Source organism: Mastigoproctus giganteus, chromosome 3 (assembly GCF_048544385.1).
Source record: "Mastigoproctus giganteus isolate SK-2022 chromosome 3, ASM4854438v1, whole genome shotgun sequence".
Classification (NCBI taxonomy): Eukaryota; Metazoa; Arthropoda; class Arachnida; order Uropygi; family Thelyphonidae; genus Mastigoproctus; species Mastigoproctus giganteus.
This window is the reverse complement of record NC_143577.1, coordinates 70,222,841-70,240,049: the sequence shown is the minus strand read 5'-3', so window position 1 is coordinate 70,240,049 and position 17,209 is coordinate 70,222,841. Positions and strand designations below refer to the sequence as shown.

Sequence of the window (17,209 nt, the reverse complement as noted above, 5' to 3'; positions counted from 1 at the left end):
ATAAACAATTTCCACTTGATAGCCTATTAAAAGGATCTGAAATAAAAAATAATGCAAAAATTTTATTAATGAAAAGGTAACATCATGAAAGATGAAAAAAAGCTTTGTTTATTTAGGTATTTCAATAATGAAGTCTGGTGAAGTTGTCTCTTCTTTTTCTCGGCGTACAAGTCTTTGTAGCATTGAATCCCATCTTGTAAAATTTTCCATATCTTGATGCTACGTTCAACATTCGGATCTGCATTTATAATCGCCTTGCAGGCCATGTCAACCCCCTGAAAAACTTTCTCCAATTCTTCTGTTGAAAATTCTTTTGGTGCCACTTCAGAATCATTTTCCTCTTCTTCATATGTAGTTTGCTCGTCAATTTCAAGGAGAGTGGCATCATCTAAGTCATTTGCATGTGAGTCAGTGCATTCACATACATTGGCAGCGTCCAAAGTTTCGAATCCCAAATATTTTCCAATCTTCATAATGTCCTCAGCTGAACTTGCGATTCAAAACCAGTGAAATAATTTACCAAATGGGGCAAAACATGCTGCCAAACAGAATGCATGTTGTTGGCAGTGATTTCTAGCCAAGATGCAAATATATTTTCAGTCATATTTAAAAGGCAAAAAATAAATTGTGAAATGAAAAGTTTGAAAAGCTATCACATTGTCTCGTCAGGATGGAATTAAGAATACCGAACACTGTTGCACGTTGCCACTGACTACCTGAGGTGTTCCATGTGAGACAATAGAGTTGCTGCCACCGCAGCATAAAAAAGTAAAAGTAAAGTTCAGCCATTATCAACCCACTGCAGGATGGAAGCCTCCTCAACAATTCATGCTGAGGAAAATGGACCATAATCTGCCACGCTGGTCCAGTGCGGGTTGGCAGATCGACCGTATTCAGCAGTAAGGGGCTTGAACCCCGGTCTACTCAAAGAGCGTGTGCTACTGCACTCCCGCTCCTGCCCACTTGGCTACGGAGGCTGCAGCATATATGTACGCATACCTAGGCTACGACAATGTAGCATATATGTAGAGTACATGTCTAGGATATTGCATGAGTTTTAATATGTGCAGTAAATTTTCGACCTAAACTTAATTGAAAACCATGCTGTTTGAAGCAGTGCGAAGCAAGGTATTGCTGTATATTATAACGCAAATGTAATAAATTTTTTCACAAAGTCCTTATAGACACCCCAAAATCTGCCCCAGTTTATCTCTGTGTGCCATACAAAAAATATAATTTTTTCCAAGTGTGCCCTGGCACGAAAAAGGTTGGGAAGCACTGCACTAGACTGAGTTAAACTTGTACATTTTTTAATTCCTTAGGCAGCAGTTTCAGCGGCTGTTCTCTTTTTAGCATCCAGCAGTAGTTGGCCATCATACTGACATTCCATCTTCCTTATTTTTTTATTTTTTTTTTTTTTTTTCATTTCTTTTATATCATAATAGAATATTCCTTCCCCAGGCAACTTATGTCAACTAAGTATACTACCATAAAGTCTATGTGCATCTACATGTCTATCTTTTCCATAAAGGTACTCCCCCTTCATATTCAAATTCCACATCTGAGTGGCAACACATTTCTAATATTCCTACAATGTTCACAGTTGATAACTTAACCAATAATTAAAATTCCACAAGTTTATTTATCACACTCCTTGCTTGTACACTAACGTTAGTGTACAAGTAAGTATATGTGCACCTGTTTCTGCTCCTAGTAACTATAACACAAACCATGTAATTGCTTATCCTATGAAGGCCACCAGCAGGCTTTGCAATCCCCACAATTTGTTTTGTTTGATGCTGTGTGTTCCAATATAAGCAGCACAAGAATCAATTTCATTTCTGCTTACACCTGCTATCACACACTATTAATATTTGTAAACCCCCGAAGCTAGTAGTTTTCCGACCCACCTAATACTGCTTTGATAAGATTAGAAAATATTTCTGCACCCCTTCTACTTATGTGCATTCTAACCCTATAAAAAGTCTCTGTTAAGCATGAACCACGATGAGAAAAATTCTACCCTATGAGCCTTCATTTAATAAGTAGAGGCTTTCCTTCAGAAAAAACAAAAATTTATTTCACTAACTAGTGAAAATTTTATCATGAGTTTGGAAATGATCATATACTATATTTCTCTGAAGAAAATACATCAAAATATACAGAAATCCAAATAATGGAAAAACTTCATACCGAAGTTCAACAATTTGAAATGAAATTATTTTATTTGTGAATTAAAATTATTGAAATATTATTCTATCACCATTGATTCAACTCAATGTATCCTGTAATGATAAGTCATTGTTATTAGACATGTCAATAAAAATTGACCAGCAGAAGCTTTCTAACTTTTATCAAAAACTATGTTCACAAAGACGAAGAATTAGAAAACATGATATATGATTTTTTTTTTAGAAAGCATGATATAACAGTGACAAAAGATGCTGTGGAATGATGAATCACACTATACAATATTGTTTTTATTTTTTTTTTCAATGTTTTAAAGTACCCCATGTAAGTTTCTTGGAAAGTTGGAAAGAACAGATTCCACTGGTATTCTATTTACCATTTTAAAGCCTTAAACTTCGATTAAGTCACCATGCTGATGCCTAATTTCGGATGTTGCAATATACACACAAGTCTTCCTTGGTAAGAGCACCACTTTGAATTCCTCAACTGCTCTCTATACCCCTTTACAGAATATCTACATATTTTCTAAAATGAGATTTTTCATTTTACCACTACTTTATACAATAACTACTACTTTATACACCGCTACTTTATACAATGGGATAAGCACTTCACTGTCTCTGCTAGCAAAAGTCTATATATCTTTGACAGAACTTCATTAACTGAACTAGAAGCCTATGCTGCTCAGAGAACTTCATGTTAGACTGTACAATCAGCTGTAGGGCTTTTTCATAGTCGACACATTGAGTTTGGTACCATCCAAACAGCATGTTATTTTGGGATTATTGCTACCCAAATGCAATACCCTACATTTTCAATATTATACTTTAACTGTCATTTTTAATGTGTCATCATTAAACTTAGACATCAATGAATGACACAAGTCTTCCTTGGTAGGAGCACCACTTCGAATCCTTCAACTGCTCTCTATACCCCTTTACAGAATATCTACATATTTTCTAAAATGAGATTTTTCATTTTAGAAAACCACTAATTTATACAACAAACAAACTGAGATGGTATACAAGTCAGCATCATGGACCAGTGACAATAGTCCTCTAAGAGTAGTACACATTTATAACTACCACTACTACCATTTAACAGTCTCTTTATCCATAGCAGTAACTTGTCCCTAATTCTGGATAGCAGTAGCTTGCCCCTAAGTTCAATTTATACAACAATCACTAATGTAACACTATCAAAAGTTTTATTAAAATCTAAATAAATAAAAATTATTCTTTGCATCCAGTTCCTTTGTAATGATCTCATAATAGCTAATAAGATTAGTCAAGCATGATCTCCCCTTAACAAATCCATTATGTGATTGCCTCATAGCTACATTCCTATCCAGATGAACTTCTACTTACTCAATTAGTGCAGAACTCAGCATTATGAACCAGAACACCCAACTCATAACATCAGTCCATGAGGAGCAGAGCACATTTATAACTAACATCCCTGTTTAACTATCCCTTTATTCAAAGTATTAATTCTCACAGAAGCGTTGTGCTCTTAGACATGCAACTTTTCATAATCTGCCTTAACATGCATAACCCCTTGAGTTATCTGCTTAGTTTAATTTATATTTCCAGTTGGATTCTGTATCCCCTGACAATTTATAATCAACTCCTGCATTTTGTACCCTAAGTTTATTTGATATCCATTTTGGTCTAAATCTTGCAAACTAGCTCCTTTCTCATATAAAAAACTTATTGGCTTTCTGGAATATCTCTCTGAACACTTCCCATTTGGCATTAGTATTTGTTAAAAATATCAACTAGCCCCCACTAAAAATATATTTTTTTTTTATAAATTATTACTTTTTTTTATCTATTGCATGATATGGGCCTCTTGTATGTAGTACAGTCAGGATTTAAAAAAAAGTGAAAGGTCATTTAAAAATAAAAAAAACATATGAAGCATATGATTATAGTAAGGAAAAACTATTTTTATAGAGATATATCCATACCACTGACATAATATTATATTTGTTATTGTTAATCTTTCATTGGTTGTATGATATCCATGACAGATGCCACTTTTACTTTTCTGTTATATTCATATATCTTGGAATCCAATTATATCCCATTAATTCTCTCTAAATGATGATGCAACTGTTTAGCTTTGTTCATTTAATGCAGTTACAAGAGCAGTCTGTTAGCAGTTAGTGTTAATGTAAGCAGTCTGTGTGGTGTCTGTTAGATATCAAACAAGCAAATGCAGCTCTCTTTTTTGATATTAACAGGAGTACACAAATACCACTCATCAATTATAGTATGGTTTTATAATTGATAAGTGAGTGGAGGCTTAACACTTAGGAATAAAATGCACAAATGTGCTTATGTCTCAAACTTCCTACAATATAAGTTCACACAATGAAAATATTAAAGCTCAAATTCAAGTCCAAATAATATAGTGGATCTCGAACTTCATGCTTAATGCCCAAGTTATGGGCAGAATGGGTTATGAATTTTGGGTAATATATCTGCATAAAGCAGAGCTGCCAACTTTTGACATTAAAAAATCTGGAGCTTTGTAAGAAGGAAGAAAACCAGGAATTTTTTTAGGGAAAAAACAGGTGAAAAATAAGAGATTTAAGAGGGGGAAGGAAGGGCTTACAAAATAACAGGAGGGAAACAAGACATTTGTCAGAAAAAGCAGGAGATTTTTTATGATCCCATTGCACTAGAAATTAAACTTCATTGGCAAAATACAAATTTTATAATAAAATAATAGCCACAGTATTATTTCCTAGTATGGTATGCTTTAAAACATCAACTTGCCTAACATTTTTCAGTCTGCAGATTTCTGCCCGGATGTCTATTAGAAATCAATCAATTCTGATGGCTTCAAGAAAGATAATACTGTTACAAACTTTGTTCTCTTCAGAAATGATGAGTCAAAGTTTTGTTCATAATTTGATTTTGCTTTACTGGTGCAAAAGCAACTGATGCTATATTGCACCATAACCAATGTTTTATTCATAAAAAAAATGGACCTGAGGTCTAGATTTGGCTGTCAGGAGCATTTCCAAAGCTTCAGCAGAAGGTGATCCAAACTCAGTTTTTGTTTTTCTAAATTGGCTGAATATTCTCTCACACTCAGCACTGCTGTGAGGAATTGTTAAAATGCCACACATGCCTTGGATTAATTTGTTATATTTCAAGCTTACTTCTTCCCCTAACAGCTATCCAACCAAGGACCACTGTACATCAATTCTTTCTTTCTTTCTTTCATAATAGTTTCTGGTAAGTTCTCATTCTGAAACTGACAGAACTGAAGCTGCAAAACATCTACTGCTTCATGTGTTTCTTTATTTTTAATGACACCAAGAAGTACTGGAAACTTATCCACAAATAATTTCAAATTTAAAATGATGCACTGCCAACTGAAATTTGTGCTACCTCGGCATATCATTTGATGGGAACTTGTGACCCATGTACTCACATGCACCATTAAAATACTTCCTCACTGAACAAAACAACAAAATCTCTTCTTGTTTTAGACTCAACATAAGCTTAGTGGGAGAAATGTCTATAGCTAAATAGTAATCATCATCCTTCTGGTTAAAACTGCTATGGTACTCAATTTCCAAAATGGATGGAGGTGGAAAATTTGAAAACTGTTGATAAAAATAAGTTTGCACATAGCATTTTTCAATATCTCAAGGAATAATGACTTCAGTTCATGAATGTCAGGTATGTTATATGGAAGAGCTATATTCACATTTAGAACATTAACATAACAATTAAAAGAAACAAGCCAATTTCTTTATTCAAGCCAGAAAATAAAAACATAAGCAGACTTTCTACATGGGCTTTCTTAGTTGGCCTGTTTAGGATTGCTTTCAATGTTTCAATTCAAAAGTTTTTTTCTTGAGATCATTAATTTGTCTTCTCTCAAAACTTCTTTTGGATCATGAACTGAATTTGGATACCAGTCATTGGCAGTCATAGTGATCACTTGGTGTACTTTTAAATTTGGTAACTCTGAAAAGTGCTCATATGCCTTTTGCTCCCTTCTAACTACTGCATTAAATAGAGTTGCCAGTGATCTACCAGTCTAGTTACACATTCAACCAAACACATTTAAAATTTTTTTCTACTTCAGTGGCATTCATTAGTTGAAACTGTTTAAATCCATCTTTCCTTTTTTTAGAACTTCTTTCTAGGTAGCAGTAAATTTCTATCAAGTATTCATCCACCTTTACAAAAAAGCATGCAGATCCCTTTTGGCACAAAATAAGATGACAAGGACAACTCATTTCCACCAAATGCTAAATCTTGTCTTTCCATACTCTCCCTATTCCAATTTTTAGGCATACCATAACAGTCACATTATCAACACTAAGGACCAGATTTCAGGTTGTTCAGTCCAATGCTAACACTGAGACCAAGGTACTTTTGGTTTCAAGTTTTTTTTTTTTTTCAAATGGTCACTACAATGGGATATAGTAGTGGTGGTAGTAGTAGCATGTGATGCAAGAAAGCAAGTGTATAAGCTTATGCAGCACAGCCAAAAAAAAAAAAAAAAAAAAAAAAATCACACCATTCCCTCCAAATGCCTGTCCAGTTCCTCCTTAAATTTATTCAACCTATCAACTTCCACAATGACAGATGGAAGTTTGTTCCAGCAATTAACCACCCGCTGGCTAAAGGCAAATTTCCGCACATCTATTCTACATCTGTCCTTTCTTAATTTGAATTTATGCCCCCTTAGGTTCGTAATCTGAACAAGTGGAAGGATCCCATCAGAATTCAGTATGCTCAACCCATTCAAGGTCTTATATACTTAGAATCACTTTGATTACTGCCATTAGTAGCAAATGAAAATCATTTTTAAGAACCATCACAACCCTATCCGTGCAATTTCACTAACAATAGCTTCTGGTTTTGCTCTTTCACATCTGTATTTTTTTACTATTTCACTATTGGGAAACACATTTCTGAACCATGTGCCTACATGATCAACAAAACTCATAGAAAGATTATGTTCTGTGATAAAATATGCAAATAACCATTTTGCACATACAAGTGATTGCTATTAAATAAGACTTTTGCAATAAAATAAATATAATGAAATATTTCATACCTTACAAGTAACCTCTTCAAAATAATTGACTTCGGCATGCACACACTTCGGTGACTTCCAGAAACATTTCTGGAAGTCACCTTCTATATGTGCCCGTTTAACACTTTGGTTGTTTTTTTCTGAATGTCTTCAATGGACTGAAAATGGGTTCCCTTATATACACTGTCAGTTTAGGGAAACAAAAAGTCACAAGGGGCTTCAGGCAAGTAAGATGCATGTTCACACACACAGATTTGTTTCTGTACAGAAAATGGTGAACAGGGAACACATAAGTTGGAGCACTGTCATCATGGAGCATCCAACCATCATTCCACAATTCAGGTCTCTTTGTTCAAATTTTTTCACACAGCCATGTCGGAACTTCAATACTATGCTTGATTGACAGTCTGATTTGGTGAGACATATTCAGCCATAATAAATCCTTTAATATTGAAGAAAACAAGAAGCAAAGTTTTCAGTTTTGATTTTGACATTCTTGCTTCGTTTTAGTCTAGGGAACTGTTTTGTCTTCCACTGCACTGACTGTCTTTCAGTTTCTGGATCGTACTGGAACAGTCAACTTTCGACAGTACTCAAAGTCTGGATCTCCTTCAATTTTTTTTCAAAACATCATCACAAACTCGGAGTCTTCTCATTTTTTTAACCTTCATTCAAAATTTTTGGCACCACCTTGGCACACTTTTCTCATGCCTAAATTTTCAGTTAAAATTTATCTAACTGTTTCTTTGTCCATATTGCAACCATTCTAATGCTTAAATGATGATCACTTCTAATCAGTGTCCTTACCCAGTCCACATTTTCATGGATATTGAATGGCCTGGTCATTCCTAGTCTTCCTTCTAAAAATCTTTTATGCCATTCAAACACATGAGCTTGTGACATAGTATCTTTCTCATAAACTTGCCTTAACAACTCATAACTTTTGGCTGTGTTTTCTTTAGTTTTGTTAAAAATCTGAGGTTGTTTCATTGTTCGATTCTTTTGTCTGTTATTTTTCCAGTAAACTCCAAAAACACAAGGTAATGAAAACTTGTTTTACTGCAAAGTGAATAAGCACATTGGAACATGACATGGCAGACAACTATGGAAAGGTTCTGTTGCCCCATATTAACCAGAGAATGTGAAGTGCATCCTCCCCCCAGTGTTGTAACCATATCCTCATGAACTGCTTTTGGTGCTAGGCCCTTTTTTCCCAAATACTGGATGATTGTACACCGGTTGATTTTGTCCATCTTTCCTTATTCACACAACTTTGTTGACTTTTGGACCTGTAAGTAAAAAAATATGTTTCTGAAACAAACTGCATGAAACTATTTGAAGTGTTATACATTAAGTACTTAAAATTTTAACACCATACCACTACTCTTTCATACTCAGGCCACGAATTTTAAAACTCCCCTTGTAATAGCATTGTTCTCTGTTATGTGCAATAATTTCATATTACTTGAGTAGACAACTTTGTTGACTTCTGGATCCATAAGTAAAAAAAATTGAATGGAGATTAAAAGACAACTATTGAAAGGTCAACTATTGTGCCTTTGTTTCACAGGTGGTACTTGGTGTGTAGTGGCTGTGCACTCAGTCTCATTTAATAGCCACACCTTGATGTAGCTATTAAATGATTAGTGGTAATGATGAAAATGGACATCCTTACCACTATTAAATGCTGCATCTATTTATTTATTTCTATGAACTTCATGCCGTCATTATGCTTACTTGTTTCAAATGTTTGATTACATTGATTTTCCTGATTACTTGAGTTTAAAAAAATCACAAGACAAACATGTTACCATTTTTTTTTTTCAGATTGTACAATAGATATTGTAAATTCTGAAAAAAAAAAAAAAAAAAAAAGGTTAAATCAAGGTAATAATGGTAAAATGTAAAGGTAAAAAAAAAAAGAAAACTCTTGTGTATATGTGTTCTGAAATTACATATTATATTTCTTTAGCATCTTAATGAAAGATTGTTAATTAGCTTTTCACTACTCGAGTAATATGAAATTATTGCACACAACAGAGAACAATACTATTACAATGGGAGTTTTAAAAGTTTGTGGCCTGAGTATGAAAGAGTAATGGTACAGTGTTAAAAATTTAAGTACATAATGTATAACACTTCAAATAGTTTCATGCAGTTTCAAAAACATATTTTTTTACTTACAGGTCCAGAAGTCAACAAAGTTGTGTGAATAAGGAAAGATGGATAAAATCAGTCAGTGTGCAATCATCCAATATTTGGGAAAAAAGGGCCTAGCACCATAAGCAATTCATGAGGATATGGTAACAACTGGGGGGGGGGGGGGAGGATCCAATTCACATTCTCTGGTTAACATGGGGCAGCAGAATTTAAAATGGGGGGGGGGGGGGAGAGACAGAGGAAGATAATCCAGACTGTGGATGACTTGCAATGTCCATCACTCGAAAGCTGTTGACATTGTGCATGAACTAGTGATGAGTGATCAACAAGTAACAGTTCAGTACATTTCCAGTCTTGCACATCTCATTTCAATGTGTATATGCCATAATAACAGAGGTTCGCACATTAAAAAAGGTGTCAGCACAATAGGTCCCAAAATTGTTGACAGCAGATAAAAAATGTACAAGAGTTGTCAAATCAAGTGAACATCTTCAGTTTTCAAGCAGATGCAGTAAATTTCCTCAAGGTTTGTGACCATTGGTGAGATGTGGGTCCATCATTTTCAGCCAGAACAAAAGGAGCAGTGCAAAAAGTGGAAACACTTTTTTCCCCTTCTTCCCCTCCAAACAAAGACAAGTCAATTCCTTCTGCTGGCAAGGTGGCAAGTTTTTTTGGGGTGCCGACTGAGTGTTACTAGTGGGTTAGCTTTAGAAAGAACAGACAATGAGACGGGTATATTACACAGACCTTGGGATGCATTTGTGTGAAAACGTCAAAGACAAATGCCAAGGAAAACCCAGCAAAACAAGTGTGATAAATTATATGAATAGTAATTAATAAAATGTCATTAACAATTCAAATAAAATGCCAAAAATTATTTTTTATAATAAAATAAAAGTGTCTAATAGATACTTTTATAACAATGTGAAGATTTGTGTTTCACAGAAGGTTGTAACCAATGGAGGAGTAAGAAAAAAAAAAGTTTTATAAATTTTATTTTGCTTACTACTTAATTATTGATCTCTGAAAACTACCACATTTCACAGAAATAAAGAGAAAAAAAGAGGTAACCATTACACTGAAACTTTCTGTTCAGTGTGATGGTTAGATTTTTACACAACTATTGCCCAAAAACTTATAACTGAAAACTTAAATGCTGACTTCTTCAGGAAATAGGTTGGCAGTTTATTTTCAGGAGTGTCTGTATTGTGGTCAACCAGACAATAATCAGATCATATTACATCACTCTGTAATTTAAGTAATTCTGCTTGTAACAAACATATTTAAACCAGGCTTACAATATATAAAAAAAGGGTTTCTTCTCAGTGTTAAAATTTAAGGCAATAAGAGGTCAGGATCATAAAATTAAAGATGTTTTCCAATCTGTCAGCCTTAAAATCAAATTATAAAATTACATGGAAAAGTGGTACGATAGGAGTAGCTGTTAGTACAGTACAAAATATATTAAAGGAAAGAAGATAATTTATTCAGTGGGAGAAAAAAATGTTTTAGTTCCCCTAAAGAGGAGAAAAATGATTGTCAACAATGATGAAGGTAGACAATTTTACAAAATAGGCTATTTTTAAGCCATCATTTTTATGTTAAAGAATTCCTCTGACCCTTCTGGAAGCAGTGAAAAACAGCTTGGATTTCAAATGCAGCAGATAATATCTTAAAAACCTGCTTTAAAAAAAGCAGGTTTTTAAGATAAATGGCTTATTCAAAAATGAAAAACTCAGAAAAAATTCCTTGTTGACCATGCAAGAACAATACTTACAAAGGACAATGACATGACAGATTGCAAGGCAAAGAAATGATTTACAATGATGAGAAGTGCATACCAGCCATAGCTACGTGTTGGCAATCTGACAAAAGCAGCATACTCTTGTAAATTCAAAAAGAGTGACACACCTGCTTAACAAACTTTCACCATACACACAGCTGAATCCAGCTATGTTGGGGAAGAAATCAAAGGCCAGAGTCCTTTAGAAAACAATGCACTAACAGTGGATGATATGAATATATTAGAGAAGTTTTTGTAAAAATACAACATAAAAAGAAAAAAAGTGATACGATAATTCAATTGAAATTTAAGTACCAGAAAAATGGAAACCAAATGGATGAAGAGGTTTATAGTATAATAATACAGGGGAAAGGGGTTTTAAAAAGATTTGTATTCAGCCCAGAGGTAGTAGTGATAAAAAGATGATTTCTGTTTGATACCTTGGAATCTCTATGGAAACTACACAAATTTCGGTTTTGTTCTGACAATTCACTTTTTTTCTTTGCAGCAATGAATTTAAGTATCGCAATGAATAAAGTGAAATACAGATCAGTGATTTGGTTCCTCTTTCTGTAAGGGAAACACCCAAAACAATCCCAAAGAAATGGTCGCTGTTTACAGAGAAAACTGCCAGAGTTACAATGTTTTTGCATATTGTAATATAAACAATTCAAATGTGGAAGAACCTCAGTGCATGACGAAGAAATCCCCAGAATGTCCAGCAACTGCTGTAACAGAAGTGTTGCAAAAATTGAGGCACTGATCCTGAAAGATCACTGTATGAACATCAAAGAACTAGCTACAAAGCTCCAAATTAGTGTAGGGTCTGTGGAGAACATCGTACATCAACAATTACATATGAGTAAAGTGTCGGCTGGAAGGGTTCCCAGACTTCTGACCCCTTACCAGAAGGAAAGGGCATAATGTGAACTTGAAACGTTGTCCATGCACCAGGAAAAGCAAAAGGAGATGAAACTTGGATCCGTCACTATGATCCCAAAATTAAACAAATATCAAAACAATAGAAGCAAGCAGAATCAACCCCCCCCCCCCCCAAAAAAAGTCAATGGTGCAACCATGTGCTGGCAAGGTGATGCTGTCCATTTTTTTGGGATCAGCATGGTGTAATACTAAATTTAAAAAACTGAATGGATTGAGCAAGCTGAATGTGAATGGAATTCTTCCTCTTGCTGAGATTACACACGAGGTGGCATAAATTTAAGCTAAGGAAGGATGGTTGCAGGATAAATGTGTGGAAGTTTGCCTTCAACCAGCGAGTTGTTGATTGTTGGAATAGGCTTCCATCTGTCGTGAAACTCGATGGTTTGAATAAATTCAAGGAAGAACTAGACAAATTTTTGGAGGATAAGGATGGTTAAAGTGTGTTTTTTTTTTGGTTGATGCTATATAAACTTGCTTTCTTGCATCATTTGCCACTACTACTACTAACGGATTACCTTCAAAAGGGCAGTACTGTGATGGCAAAATATTATAAAGCAATGTGAAGAATAAAGACAGGAAAGCTGTTGAAAAGTGTGCCTGCTCCATGATAATGCCCCTGCACATTCCTCTCATGCTGCAGGGAGGTGTGCCCATGAACATGGGTTTGAAATATTGCCACATCCTGCTTATTCTCCCAACCTTGCATGCTCAGATTTCTTCCTCTTTCCTGCCCTGAAGTCCTTTCTTAGTGGAAAACACTTTGCTGCTGACGATGAGGTGATTTCTGCTGCTAAGTCATGGTTTGAAGGAAAATCAGAGGATTTCTACAAAATTGCCAAGTGGAAGAGTATTGAGATGTGGCAAAATGTGTCATTTTGTCCAGTGACTATGTTGAAAGAGTGTAATACATGGTGTTTGTTTCAACCTTCCACCACAACTACTTCTGGGTGAATACAAATCTTTTTTTGCGACACCTCTCCCCCATAAGTACACGTAAAGATGCAAAATCATCTGATTGTAATAATGACTGTAGTACAGAGAAAGGAAATTGGCAGTTGAATTGAAATGTCTTCTGCACAACTATTTAAGTTTTCAAGCTATAATTTCTTTCAACATTTAGTTGACCAATGGGTCACCTATGCCTTGTCTATTCAGAAAGTGCCAGGGTACCAACTGATTTTTCCTTTCCCACTGTTAATATTATAAATATTTTGTGATCTGTCTACTACATATAACCATTTTATTATTAATACCATATTAATACTATCACTCATACATCAATATTCTCTTGTATGTACCACAATTACCATCAAGATTACTTCACTAATAATTGCGAGTAATGTTTATCCTAACCTATAAACATCATTAACCCTCCATTGCTATGCCTTCAATGAAACAAATATGAATACATGGCACCTGTAATATCTTTTTTTAATTACAAAAATTAATTGTTTTATTTTGCTTAATTTAAAATGTTCTATTAATTATAATTTACTAAACAATTACAAAATATCAAACAAAAATAAAAGAAAGAAACCAAATAATAATAATGTTTTCATCACATTTCTTGGAATATTCAAGGTTACTCATCCCCAAATTGGGGGGAAAAAAATGCTCATGAGGTGTCTGGCAGAGGTAACATGAATGTATCAGCTGTTCGCATTTAGTTTCTACAAGTCAACAAAACAAAAAGGTCTCACTGATGTCACACAGAAGATGTGAGTATGGGAGTTGAGTACAACAAACACAGATACTACTGCTCACTTGGCATGTGTTAAATGTGAAACAAAAAACTTATCTCTCATAATTCAGAATATGAAAACAAATACAAAAACAGAAAATATCATAAAATCATTTAAAGAATATTAATGAGAAAGGTGCACAAGAGGATCAGATTTTATTTCCAAATTTAAAATACCACTCTTTATTTCAATATTTTGTTACATCCTCTATAGAATTTTTCACTGATGCATCTAACATGGAATATATCATAGACATGATAAAAAGAGCATAATATAATCCAATCTGATCAATCTACCAGGCAGTCACTTTTTAATAAAGGAAAAAATATGAGTGAATGGGGAAATTCTTTTTTTTTTTTTTTTTTAGAATATGCTGAAAAAGTCTGCTTCCTTCCATCATTTAGCCATTCTAATATTAACATTAATACTACTCATTTGAAACCATTTGTCCAGAACAACTTTTGGATTATTATTACTTATTACTTCTTTTCCAAGATTTCTAACTCAAGAATACTTCAGTTGCTAATATTAACTGTGGCTGTCAAATTATCAGATTTTTTCAGCATTTTTTTTTTTTTATGAAAACCCCAAACACAAGAGGTTATCAGAACCTATATAGTACTTATTACTGTGCATGGGTTGAAGGTTGAAAAATGCTTGTTGACATTAGACTTGAACTTCTATAGACTATAATTTTCAGGAAATACACATAAAGGAAGGTTGTTCCAGAAAACAGAAGTTGAATGAATAAATAAGGAAGAAGAAAAGTTAGTTCTGTGAGTTTGAAGTTTGACAGCAAAAGGTTGTTCATTGGTTGTGGCATGTGTTTAGACTGCTTTGGAAGAGAAAGTGAGAATTATAGAAGCCAATTCAGAAGAACAGTGCCCAGGAAAGTATCTATAAAAAAGGTATGCAGCAGAAACAGAACATGTATGAGACAGAGAGTGGAGAGAGACTGTTAGAAATGAGTCAAATTAACCTAATTGCTCTCATTTGGATGGAATCTAGACGTGCGTGAGAGAGGGGCATCACCCCAATGTGGGAACAATATTCCATGGTAGGGAAGATTTGTGATTTGTAGAGAGTTAACAGGTATTTGGAAGAAAAGTAACGCTGAGAGTGAAAAAGAAAACCATGAACAATCTGTGCGAGGTCCTTAGTAATTGTGAAAACCTCAGCATCTCGAACAGCTGGATCTATGTGACTAGAAAACGGAAGCCAGCTGAACTGTGAATATTAAAATCACAAAGGAAAATTACCCCACTGTTAGGAAGGTTGGGCTGGGGAAAGTTAAGTTTCAATGAGAGGAAATGAAAGAGTTCCAAGAGATTAGTGGAGTTGGGAGAATGATAAGAAACAACAGATGAATTTGACAGAATGTGGTAGAGAGATTTTAATCCAGAGAAGATTGAAAAGAGGAGATTTCAAATTACTAAGTCTCTGACAGAGAATATCAGAATGGACATATGCACAAGTACCATCTTTGGAGTGAAAGGAATTCTACAGCAAATAATTCGGGCATCTAAGATAAGCAGTGGTTGAATCAACCGATAACTGGGATTCTGTCAGAAAAAGTACATGGGGGTTTGGTGGACTGTAAGTGGAAATGGATATCACTGAGATTAGAACAGAGACCACGTATATTTACTACTCCAATTACGCAAAAATTCTGTGGGTGATCAGCATTACTACACTCTGCTAGTCCTCTCTGTTACTTTTATAAAAACTATGTTTATTTTGAACATGAAAATATCCAAACTCAAAAATTTAGGTATTAATCGCTCTTATACTCTGTTTGGCTAAAGAAATATTAGGTATCTACTTTGTTTCAATCTTGTTAATAACATATTATTAGCATTACTTTTATGAGTGTTCATAACTTGAAATTATACTTCATTATACATACAGCCTTAAGCTCATTTTTATAATGACTTATTTATTTCTTAATGTATAACTTTACTATACGATTACCGTTCTTCCCTCTTGGAGGGTTATTTTACAACTTCTCTATGCATCCTGTCAGCCCTGTATTTTTACTTGAAGATAATAAATGGATATTGAAGTCCATGTGTATTCAATCAATACTTTGGAGTTCCCGTCTTCCACCTCTCTTATTTCTTGGAGTCGAGGGAAAGAGACTAAAGCAAAAGTATGGAAACTTACCGAATTAATTTACTGTACCCGGATATAATGCAATACACGATTGGTATCAAAATATATAATTACAATTTTCTCGCCTTCTTTCTTGCTTAATAAACATACAATTAAAAGCAAGCTTACTTTTGTCGCGTTTTCCCTAAGTGTTTTTATTAACGCTAAAGATAAAAAGTTAATACGTTATATATCTTTTTTATTTATTTTTCTTCAATTCATTTTCCTCTGAATGAGGGGTGTTCCCGAGGTAACCCACAAACGGACATTTCATGCCGTCTGAAACCATGTACTAACACAACTTTCTCAAAATGGTAGGGAACTATATATCTGCCGCGAACAGATAATTATATTTCAACTTATGGCTATACTAATAAAGTTTACTTGCCATTTTCTCGATAGTAACCTCTTCATATCACATACAAACAAGGTACCACCGTACTACCATTAACAATTTCCTGATCATAGAATATTCACCATTTTCGGAATTGTTACCGGTATTAGCGACACCTGCAGGTAGATATTAGCACTCCTTACAAAACAAACAAAAAAATTATAATTATAAAATAAAAAAGGTAAACGCGATGATCCAATTTGTTGAAAAATATGGGCTTATCTTCCTATGATAGTGCAAGAGGTGCCATGAGCTGAGAAAAATGAGAAAGTTACATAAAATTAATGAGTTATTATTTATTTATAAATTTTGTAGTAACCGGTTTTGAAATTTCTCGTGTATCGAAAAGTAACACTGTACCTACACTAGTCAAAGCAATTAGCGATGAGACAGCGAATTGCAAGCAATATTTACATAAATATAATTAAGTATGTATCTCATGGTGTAGATGAAACCCGGTTCCTGTCAGTGAATATCGGAAACGTTTAATGCAACTCTACATCGAACAGTAATTGCGATTTTGGAAAATTAAGTGTCAGAGATAAAGTACTGCAAATGTCTAGGGATAGTTTTCGTCACCATTTTCGACGGCATATGCATTGAGAACAACGTAAGTGTGGTGCGTGGCCTATCAACCACCACACATGTTTAAAAACCTTCATTCATCGATAAAAATCAAGGTATAGATTATTTACCAGAACCGAATTAACACTCAGCTAATAATCAGTGGTTTTCAACCTTTTTTTAATAACGGTACCCCTAAGTAATTTATTTTGT

The 17,209-nt window shown here is 34.3% G+C and overlaps 1 protein-coding gene across 2 annotated transcripts in view; it reads right to left on the bottom strand.

The window, feature by feature from the left end:
• The window catches only part of Usp12-46 (Ubiquitin-specific protease 12/46), a 164,538-nt gene extending 148,009 nt beyond the window's left edge, over window positions 1-16,529 (bottom strand). For both annotated transcript variants that reach the window (XM_090370555.1, XM_090370556.1), the window contains exon 1: window positions 16,423-16,529. In XM_090370555.1, coding sequence (XP_090226681.1) covers window positions 16,423-16,429 — 7 coding nt within the window. In that variant the 5' untranslated portion in view covers window positions 16,430-16,529. The remainder of the gene's footprint in view (window positions 1-16,422) is intronic.
• Between the last annotated feature and the right edge of the window lie 680 nt (window positions 16,530-17,209).